This window comes from Balaenoptera acutorostrata, chromosome 10, assembly GCF_949987535.1.
Source record: "Balaenoptera acutorostrata chromosome 10, mBalAcu1.1, whole genome shotgun sequence".
In the NCBI taxonomy this organism is placed as follows: domain Eukaryota; kingdom Metazoa; phylum Chordata; class Mammalia; order Artiodactyla; family Balaenopteridae; genus Balaenoptera; species Balaenoptera acutorostrata.
In genome coordinates this window covers 44,757,783-44,768,879 of record NC_080073.1, presented here as the reverse complement: position 1 = coordinate 44,768,879, position 11,097 = coordinate 44,757,783, and the positions used below count along the sequence as shown (strand labels likewise).

The 11,097-nt window shown below is 41.8% G+C and overlaps 1 protein-coding gene across 2 annotated transcripts in view; it reads right to left on the bottom strand.

Moving 5' to 3' along the window:
• Positions 1-346: 346 nt before the first annotated feature.
• MYRIP (myosin VIIA and Rab interacting protein) overlaps positions 347-11,097 on the bottom strand; it is a 224,014-nt gene continuing 213,263 nt past the window's right edge. For both annotated transcript variants that reach the window (XM_057555467.1, XM_057555468.1), the window contains 4 exons: positions 8,457-8,561; positions 8,284-8,344; positions 6,814-6,932; positions 347-2,443 (listed from right to left, as the gene is read on the bottom strand). In XM_057555467.1, coding sequence (XP_057411450.1) covers positions 2,411-2,443; positions 6,814-6,932; positions 8,284-8,344; positions 8,457-8,561 — 318 coding nt within the window. In that variant the 3' untranslated portion in view covers positions 347-2,410. The remainder of the gene's footprint in view (positions 2,444-6,813; positions 6,933-8,283; positions 8,345-8,456; positions 8,562-11,097) is intronic.

The window sequence follows — 11,097 nt, the reverse complement described above, 5'->3', positions numbered from 1 at the left end:
CATGCCCTGCCCCCACCAAGTGGCGAAAATGTCCCCTGAGGCACAAAATCACACTGCCCCTCCTCCCTGCTTTGAGAACTGCTAGTGTTACCTGAGTGACCACTCAGTGGAGGTGGCCCTGGGAAATTGTGTTCTCAGGAGAACAAGCAATGGAGAGGTGAGTGGTGTAACTGGAAGGAACATGGGGTGTGCGGTCACCGTGGCTTTGAATCTTGGCCCCTCCAATGACTACCCCTTCTTCATTCCCATTCTTCTCTAACCAAAAACACACACACACACACACAGACATTATTTCCGTAAATGACTTTTACTTCTTTATCATTTCTCTTGACAGTAATTCTTGGCAATGTGCATATAACATGAAGGCAAGCATACTTTCAGAAGTCATCAAAGATATGGTCCTATTGGCCTCATTTTCTTAAACCATTAAAATATTTTCATTTATAAAAATTAATCTAAATATAAATATTGACACTGAAGATCAAAGTCACTTGATGACAAAATAATTCATCTGGAACTATAACATATGCTTATGGATTTTAATAATAAATTAAATCTTTGCACTTATTTGGCACAAGGAAACCTTTATAAAAATTCAAATGCCATAGAGCAGGCTTCTTCTTCATTTTGTTTTTTTGCAAGGCTTACACAGTACACATTTTTGTCAAAGAAAACTGAGTATTTTAACACTGTAACACAACAATAGTTGCTTTTCATGCCTCTTAAAGAAAACGCTCTATTTGGAACTCAAATCTTTTTTGTTGTGTTTTTAAATTTTGTATTTGTTTGCTTTTAATCACACCAACAGAACAAAAAGCCAAAGATTTACTTTATTTCAAAGGAGTCATTTCTTTTGGATAACACATACACAGCATCAGCAAGGAGTATTACCAGAAGATAGGTAGACCCCCATCAGGAATGGATCATAACACACATTTCAGCAGCAAGTCAGGTCTGGAAATGTGCACAGCAGCAAAAGATTGTAGAAGTGGAAAACAACACAGAATGAGGCTTTGTCAGGCATTCGAGTTGTAATTAGCTTAAAGGTCTGACTTTGGAAAATTAATCACTCTGGCCCTCAGTCTCCAAATCTGAAAAGTGGGGATACCTACTGAATAGGATTGCTATTAGGATTAAAATGAGAATAATATTGCCTCCTTCAGAGCAGTCACTTAATATACGTCAGTCATGCTATTCCCTTGCCTCCCATGTTTTGCCTTCTTCCTCAGATTCAGAATTTATCAGGAGCAAATTAAAAAAAAGTTGCTAATGCTCAATTAATTGAGTGAAATTCCAGTTCCATTTGCTTTTATAAATACACTCTAAATAGTCATGCATGTGCGGCCACACACGTGGAGGTAGTGTCAGCTCTTGCGTCTGTTGAATTCAATTTGTCCTTGCTTTTATTCAGACATGTAAGTTTTCTCAGGTCTTAACCATTTTTATCTTTAAGGTCATTTTACTACTTCTGCTGAATATTTATTGGGAAATAAATTTTGGAGGACAGCGTTTCCTTGTGTGGTTGTATCCTGCAATAATCCAGTAACCTAAACCTCATTTAGATGCAGTCAGTGCTAAACCACATCTTATTGATTCTAGACAGTGTGCTAAAGTTAAGCCAATGGTGGGCTTTTGCAAGCCCCTCCCCCCTTCAGAGTGAGGAAACTCTCAGCGAGTCCAAGGAAGAACCCTGAATTCTCAATGAGACATTGTTTCAGATAGGCCTGGGCCGGCATGGGTGAGTCAGAGCTTTCGGTCCTGTGGCTTGTGACTGCAAAGCAGTGGGAGGAACTGGTGGTGTGGTGGGCTAGGAGCCAGCAGCAAGGAGGTGGCTGGAGGGACACCTTGAGAGTTGAGGGCTCCCCAAGTTAGACAGCCCCTAGTGCTCACTACAGGGGTTTTCACTTTTCTCCTTAGCATTTGTAGGACAAAGATGCTTGTGAGAGGTTAATAAGAACTGATGAGTTAAATGTTAATACCCTTCCCTCCACTATCCCCCAACCCCAACAATATATTTTGGGAAAAATTATTGACATGTAATACAAGTTGAATCAAAGGGATTAAAAAAGGAAAAAAAAAAAAAGGTCTTAAAGACAACACACAGTAGCAAAGCGAACAGGGAAAAGATGCATCTTTTTAACTGGAGCTCTACTGTTGGAAGCCAGCGTCTTGGTTTTCTGTCTTGGATTCTCCTGGGAGCCTAAGGCAGAGAGTAGGCAAGACCTTGATGCTGAAGTCTGGGTCTGCTTTCTGGCTGAGGTATCAGGACAGCCCTGTGCAGGGGTGCACTGTGGCCTCCCCACGCCCTCTCCTCAGGTGGAAATCCGTACAGTATTCGATGGCTGTTGGGTCAAGGCACTGTCGTGTACAGCCGGAGGCAGTGGGTCACTGGCAGTGGAGTTCCATGGTGCTAATACCTCACAGCAGACTCCAGGGTGGGCTCCTGAGGGGAGAAAATGAGCAGATGCAATCAGCCACTTGGTGAAAGTGAGGAGAGGCCATTAACAACAATGTCTACTGCTTTTTTTATGTTGTAAAAGGTATTCATGCCCGTTGACCAGTGAAATATTTCACAATATTCAAAAAGTGATGCATTTCTTTTTTTTTTTTTTTTTTTTTTTTTTAAAGGATTTTCTTATTTATTTATTTATTTATTTATTTATTTATTTTTGGCTGTGTTGGGTCCTCGGTTCGTGCGAGGGCTTTCTCCAGTTGCGGCAAGCGGGGGCCACTCTTCATCGCGGTGCGGGGACCGCTCTTCATCGCGGTGCGCGGGCCTTTCTCCATCGCGGCCCCTCCCGTCGCGGGGCACAGGCTCCAGACGCGCAGGCTCAGCAATTGTGGCTCACGGGCCCAGCCGCTCCGCGGCATGTGGGATCCTCCCAGACCAGGGCCCGAACCCGTGTCCCCTGCATTAGCAGGCAGATTCTCAACCACTGCGCCACCAGGGAAGCCCAAAAAGTGATGCATTTCTTACATGTACCTCTTAATCCATCTGATATTCATTTTGGTGTATGGAATAAGGCAAATTGATTCCCTTCCCACTGCATCCCGTTGGCTAATTTCCCAAGCAGGGTTTTTTAAAAAAATCATCTATACCTCCTCTACTGGTTCCTAATTCTTAAAAAAATCATATAACACATTTTCATATGTGCCTGTATCTATTTCTGAGCTTTCTATTCTATTTCATTAATCATCAGTTTCTTTACAGCTTTTAATTGGTTTTAAAATCTGGCAGGAAAATCACTTTAATTTTGCAAAATGCTCTTGTCTATTCTTTCTGATTTATTCTTACATGAACTTTAGTTCCAAGAAAATCCCACTGAGAATTTTATGAGAATTGCATTAAAATATAAATTAATTTGGAAAGAAATGAACTGCTGGTCGGATTTATTAATCAATATCTCAATATTAAAGGTATTGGTGGATTCCTGTAAAATTTACCTGGTAATTTATTATTTAATGTACTGCTGCATTTAGTTTGCTAATTTTTATTTAGCATGCCTCATCTCTCTGAAGAAGTACTATTGGTGTGTGGTTTGTATGCGTCTGTTTGTGCCTGTGTGTGTAAGATGTGTACATACTTACCAGCCCTGTCAGCCCTTTAGTTGTTGCAGTTTTAACAGCTTTACAACTTGAATCTTTTAGTTTTGAGATTTTTTAATCCTCTGGAATATTTCATATTGCATGAGAATTAGCTCATAAAAATTTATCAGCAAAACCTTTGGGCCAGAGAATCTTTTTTGAAGTTTTAATAAATTTTAAAATTTTATTTAAGTCAGTTTTTACTGATATTCTGATTTGATCCTGATTTTACTAGAACTAAGACTTTAAAATTTATTAGCATAGATTTACATCACATTGTATATTTAAATAAAAAATTTACATCTCTATTAGAATCTCTTATTTTTTTATTTCTTGGGTTTTTTTCCTTGAATTGGCTAACAAAAATTTCTCTATTTTTCCAAAGATAAGCTCTTGGATTTATGATCATTTCTATAGCTTTTTGGTTTTAATTGGTTTATGCATTTATCTTTGATGTCTGAAATTCAAAGTCTAGTTCACTTGTTTTGCTTCTTCCTTCTTTAATAATGAAGAAAAGATTTAATACTGTGAATTTGACTCAGTGTGGTTCTGTATGTATCCCATTTGTTTTGATATATGTAATGTCTTCATTTTGTAAATGCTCTGTGAATTAGCTTTTTTCTTTAATCCAATAGTTACTTGGAAATATGTGTGAGATGTGCACGTTGTGTGTGTGTATGTGTATACTTGTGTATGTGGGTGCACATGCTTTAAAACTTCTGAGTAGGGTTTCTGACTATTTTAACTTTTGTTCTAATTTTCTAGATTTGCTCTATCCAATATGGTAGACACTAGCCACAAGTGGCTGTTTACATTTAGATTAATTTTTTAAAAATTTATTTATATTTTATTTTTGGCTGCATTGGGTCTTCGTTGCTGCACGCAGGCTTTCTCTAGTTGTGGCGAGCAGGGGCTACTCTTTGTTGCAATGCACAGGCTTCTTATTGCAGTGGCTTCTCTTATTGCGGAGTGCGGGCTCTAGGCGCGCGGGCTTCAATGGTTGTGGTACGCGGCTCAGTAGTTGTGGCTCGCGGGCTCTAGAGCGCAGGCTCAGTAGTTGTGGCTCACGGGCTTAGTTGCTCCGCGGCATGTGGAATCTTCCCAGACCAGGGCTCGAACCCGTGTCCCCTGCATTGGCAGGCAGATTCTTAACCACTGCGCTACCAGGGAAGCCCTAGATTAATTAAAATTAAATAAAATTTAAAAATCAGTTCCTCCAAGGCAGTAGCCACATTTCAAGGGCTCAGTAGCCACTTCTGGCTGGTGGCTACCATATTGGGCACTGCAGATATAGAACATTTCCATTATTTCATAAGGTGGATTCTTTACCAGTGGACCACCAGGGAAGTCCCTCTTAATTAAAGCTTAATAATTACACTATTCAAATTATCTAATTTGTATTTATTTCTGGTGTACTGGGCTTCCAAGGGCTGATAAGGGAATTTTAAAGTCATCAACCATGGCACATTAGATTGCGTTGCTCTATTGTTTTGCCAATTCAAGAAAGTCTCATGATTTACTTACTTTATCAGTATCTAAAACACCCTCCCTCCCTGTTTCTACTGTGTGCTTCTTGCCTTGAATTCTACTTTGTTTGAAAGTAATATTCCTGCCTTTTCTTTTTTGTTTGCATTTATTTAGCATAGAATGTTGTCTATTCTTTCATTTTTAACCTCTCAGTGTTATTTAAAGTTAATTTATTTAAGAAATAATTTATTGAGGTGAAATTTACAAAACATAAAATTAACCATTTAAAAATGAACAATTCAGTGGCATTTAGTACGTTCACAATGTTGCGCAACCACTGCCTCTATCAAGTTTCAAAACATACCATCACTCTGAAGTAAAGCCTCTTACCCATTAAGCATTTCTTCCTATTCTCCCTCCCCAGAGCCCCTGGCAACCATTGATCTATGTTCTACATCTATGGAAGGTAATTTATTTATTATTTTATTTTATTTTTTAAGAGAGGGGAATCTGGAGCTTTATCCTTTAAAATTTTTTTATTTTTAAAATTTTTGTTGACGTATAGTTGATTTACAATGTTGTGTTAGTTTCAGGTGTACAGCAAAGCGATTCAGATACACACACACACACACACACACACACACATATATATATTCTTTTTCAGATTCTTTTCCCTTATAGCTTGTTAACAAAATATTGAGTATAGTTCCCTGAGCTATACAGTAGGTCTTTGTTGGTTATCTATTTTATATATATTAGTTAATCCCAAACTCCTAATTTATCCCTCCCCCCCCACCCTCCACTTTCCCTTAAGGTAATTTATTTTTAACTATCTTATTTATAACAGACTCCTTCCCTGGCCCTAGTGGTCTGCCCTTTTAGTGTGATAATGCTTCTTTTTAGCTCTTTGAAGTAACAGCCAGGAGCCAGGTAACTGGACTTTGAAAGGTCAGGGGTAACGGCTGGCCAATGAAGCAAAGGCAGTGGGCAGCACTGTTGCCATATGGTACCTAAGAGATGCAGTAACTTGTAATTCAAAAGGGCATGCCCCCCATTATGCCATTATCTGGTGCTTCTGTGCTCATGACACAGGGACAGTGAGGGGGAGGAATGGGAAGGGAGTGACAGGTGATGCATAAAAGGCAACAGAATAGGTTTTGCCTTTCGTTGCTTCAGTCTTGTCACCCAGCCATTGTCTACCCCCTCTGCATAACTGGTATCACTGAGGCAGTTTAGCTGGGTCTTCACCTCCCATATAAGCAGCATCAAGCATTTGCAAAATTCTGAAGCATATGTTGGTGTTAGGGTAATAATCCCTTAGCCTTCTTATATGATCTCCAGGTTTATGCAAATTATCCACTGTCGCTTCCTTTGCCGCATTAATGGGCAGCTGCTGACTTTTTTTCTGGAACACAAGTAATTAATGGCTTAGAAGAAATTTAAGGAAGAGTGAATAAGAATCAAAAACAGAATAAAAACTCTTATACCTCAATCGGACCTTATATTTCTGTCTACATATTTTTATTTCTCTTATATTAAATCTGGTTCATACAAGGAGCTGGAGATATAATTGACAGGATGTATCCACATACCCAAGAGGTTAGCAATATAAGGACCCCCTCCACCCAACCAACAGACCATGAGACCATGCAGGAAGGATGCTTCTTGGGGCTCTGACTGGGGACCTACAGAAAGAAGGGCTACAGAATGGAGGTGCCATCAACAGTGACAGTAATTGGCATTAAGATAGAGATGACTTACTATCAAATCCTTGGTAGTGCTTTTCCTTTCTTTAGTCCTGTTTGTCGAGGAGTCTTGGAGAATGAAGTTGCGGTTGAATGTTTTAATGGTGGTCGCTGAAGATGCCTCAATTTTTTCAGCTAAAAGGAAACACGTAGGAATAAGTATTATCCAGAAGCTGGACTGATGGTTAAGGAAGAAAGACCAGGTGTCCAGATTACCCAGATTTTTGTTCTAGACTGGCATCTCATTCTGGTCCATAGGTCTGACTGTGGAAACTTTTTGTTCTGTTTATTTACTTATTTATTTATTGGTGGACCAAATAAATCAAGGCATCATTGGTGGCTTTCTAGGAAAATGTAGCTTGGAGATAATCCAATACAGTCTACAAACTCTTATTTGCAATTCTGAAATATAAAAGGCTCTAAAAACAGCAAATCTTTACAACTTTGGAGTCAAAATTGCCTGATGGCAAAACCTGACTTAAACTGATAAGTGGCCATTTCAAGTCCTTGTCTCTCTCATGGAGCATGAACATTGTCACGCTTTGCTGCAAGGATATTAATGTGTTTATCAAACGCTACTCCAGACGCCATGGGAGGGGGCTGTCATGAAATACACAGTACATGTACCATATTACCTTTCTAAAGGGTTTCAAGTAAGGATCATGGATCTGTAATATATTTTAACTGTTTAGGGCTCTGGGGAATATAAAGTAGGCATTGAGTAAACATTTGTTGAACAATGAATGGTGGAACCAGGACTCAAACATATATCTTCTGACTTTCTACTCTTCTAATTTGCAGGTCTAAATTTCTAGTTTGGCATCATCATTCTGTAGCTTCTGAATCTAGGGAAATTGTTGAAAATGTCCAGTAGATAAGGGTGATAGACTGGCATTGCTGGAATCTCTCTAGGTTGGGCTCTTTGTTAGATGCTTTTGGTGTCCTTCCCGCATCTCCCTGACAGTCACCATTCCAGCCCACACTGACAGCATCCTACTACAGGCAACACCACTCTCTCTTGGCCCATGAATGATGGGGTGGGTCAGAAGTACCAGAGAGTTAATGCCCCTACCAGAAATAACCTTCACGCAAAGATGAGAGTTGAAATATCTCATCTTCCTATTCTTTGAGCAGGAAACTCTGAGGTGCGGTTGATACTGTCTCCCGGAAGTCCCCAGCAGGGGTTAGCCTCATTTGCCCAAAGCATCAAACTACTAATTAAAGTACATTATATTGGCTTAATTTCCTTCCCTGAATCTTTTCTCTCTTCCCTTGTCAGTGTTTCTTGGAATTACCTCCCAAATCACATCTTTGTCCCAGGGTCTGCCTCTTGGAGGAATTCAAGTCAAGATGGACTCTCCACAAGGGCAATTCTGGGTGAGAACACCCCATTAGATCTGGTCCTCAAACTCAGATCTCTGAGTTACTCTGAGTGAGTGAATCAGGCTTAATGCTTTGGTGTCTCTGTGGTTTGATTTAAGCATACCTTTCACTGGTGGAGCAGGGAGTTTCCTCCTTTGCTGCCTTGACGTGTCTATGGTTTGTACCTACAAACAGAACACAGGAATCAGTACACCTTTGCAAAGCCAGAGATGTTTTATCTTCTACATTTTCCAGGTCGTGCAATATTCCAGCAGAGGGAGTGAGGGACAAACGCACCTGGTTCCTTTGCTTCTGATCTCGTTTTCTTGTGAGGCGCCCACAGGGTGCTATGTTTAATCCTGCAATGGTCAGGGCTGAAATCCGGCTCTCAATATCAGAAATCTTAATGCAACAGAAAGGCAGAATCAGTAGGGAGAAAGCCCAGGAGGGGGAGAATCTTTGTTAAAAGTATTATGACTCTATAAAGAACAAATCTGCTTTGATATATGCTCATTCATTCATTCACTCATTCAACTTCCACCAAGCACTTCTCTATTTAGTACTGTAGTGAGAAAATAAACCACAGGCCTTTCTTTGTAAATTTAATTTTCCAGTTGTTAGCTCTAGAGCATGTCACCCCTGTCAGAGGACCCCTAGGGAAAAACGGAAGCCCAGGGCATGATGGGCACGATGGCCCGGGGCCATCTGGCTCAGCATAGGGGTAGGGGTGGGGGTGAGGGAAGGCTTCCCAGGGAGACAACACGATGTGAGCTTTGAAAAGCAAGTATGATTTATAGGTCCTGCTTCCTTCTTCCGTGACTCCCTGAATCCAAAACCACAGCACAAGGTCTTAGGAGGGAAGCCCTGCAGCCCCTGGTTCAAGTCCATTTCCTCTATTAAGAGGCCAAGTGGCCTTGAGAAACTCCCTCCTCTCTCTGTGCATCAGTTTCCTTTACCATAACATCAGTAGGTCAGAAGGAGCTCAGATTTTTTTCCAACAATGTCTTAAGGTAGATATAGAGAACAAGAGCCCACTCAGCACCCAGAAAGAACCCCGGTCCATCCATGTCCCCAGGGGTGAAGAAAACACGGTCCCTCCTCTTAGGAAAGGGCATTACTATGTGCCGTTGCCATGCTGAGTGCTTTAAATACATGAACTCTTCATGCTTTGTTCATAATCCTGTGACATGGGTACCATTCTCTTGGTTTTACAGATGAGGAAACTGTGGCTTACAGGGATGAGTGACACACCCAACATTTCACAGCAGAGTTCAGCATTAATGCCACTGCTCATGATCTCGCCACGTTGCCCCCTTCTCAGAGGCCTTGCCAAGGCCTGGCATGGGGGACACTGGAGGAGGCAGGAGGAGGCTGGCAGAGTCGAGGGAGGAGGCTGGGATCACAGCCATCCTGCTGAGATGGCACAGCCTGAGTGTTGCTGGGGCATCAGACAGGAAACCTGAAAGTGGGCCCTGCTGCCAATGTGTATGCCCTCTGCCCCGACGTCTCCATTGCCTCCCCTGTCCCTAAGCTATTTTGTGCTGCACAAGACAAATTCTGATTCTGCTGCCATTTACTGAGGGCTTCTTTGGACAAAGCCCATTGGGATAGCTGCTATAGGAAGTGCAGAGAGAAGGTCTGAAAGGTCAGCAAATATGGGAGATGCTTCCCCTATCCCGGAGGAGGGGCAATCTTACTCAGATAAGGAGGAGGAGGCAGGTAAAGGCCAAGACTGTGGCAGCTGGTGAAAGAATCCAAGCTGCCCAGCAGCCAGCCCCCAGAAGGGGCCACTGTGCAGCCCCTGTCCCTTCCTAGCCCCCAGATACCTTCCTATTCTCATTCCTCAAATTTCACACTGAGAACGGCGTTCCTTTGGTTTATAGACCAATAAATTGCATAAACTTTTATCAGTCATTTGCAACTGATGTGGGTTAGATGCCCACATTCTTTCCTGGAAGCAGTTTTGATGGAGGGCTTTGCTCAGAGGGCCCTGGGAGACAGGTCAGTGGGAGAGCAAGTTGCTGACCTCCTGATTTGCTGACTGCCAGGCTGTAGAATAAGAAGGGTTAATTTTTCCAGTTTTAGTCCACAGGGCAAAGGATGCAAAAAGAGGAAGGGAGACTGCCGAGGGCTGATTTTGCCTACATTTTGTTTATCTATCTCTCTATCTCTCTATCTGTCCATCCATCCATCTATCACATTGTATCTAACTGTGTTCCATTAATTCCTAAGAAAGCATATCCAGTGACCCTTACACTTGCTAGAAGGGGATGACCAATTCTGCTCTGGGTTTCCTGGGAGCCAAAGCAAAAAGATCATTTTATGACTCTATGTCCACAAGATAAAGACCAAGTACTCAGAAGAATAGCTTTTCTTGATATTAAGAGTTAAGAGAGACCTTCCCCAGGAATGCCCACAGAGATGACCCTGCAGGACGCAGTGGACAGAATCCTTAGCACGCTGCCCATGCATCATCCTGCAGTTGGCTTCAGCACCGGGCAATCCTGTCAGATTAGGTCAGATTCTAGGGTTGCTTTCACCTTGGAGTCCCAAACGTTAACTCTAAGGTGAAAGCAACCCTAGAATCTGACCTAATCTAAGAACACAATTCAGCACATCTACCCTCCAGTGGGACCCTCCTACTATCCTGCAGGATACCCTCTGTGACATCTTCTGTGAGACTCTGCTTTGGACAAGAACAGATAACAGGGAATGAATCTTCCTTCTCTGGCAGCAACTGTAGGACAAGGAGAGTCTCCACACTAATAAAGGTTCCCACATTGAAAAGAGCCGTAAAGATGATGGCAAGGTTGACAACCTCCCATGCAAAGTAAGGACTCTTATGCAAGTGGATATATACCTGAGGGCAGGACAAGAACATTTTCCAGGAAACCACACAGCACAGACTGGTGAAGAAAGTGGGCTCTGAGGCCAGAAA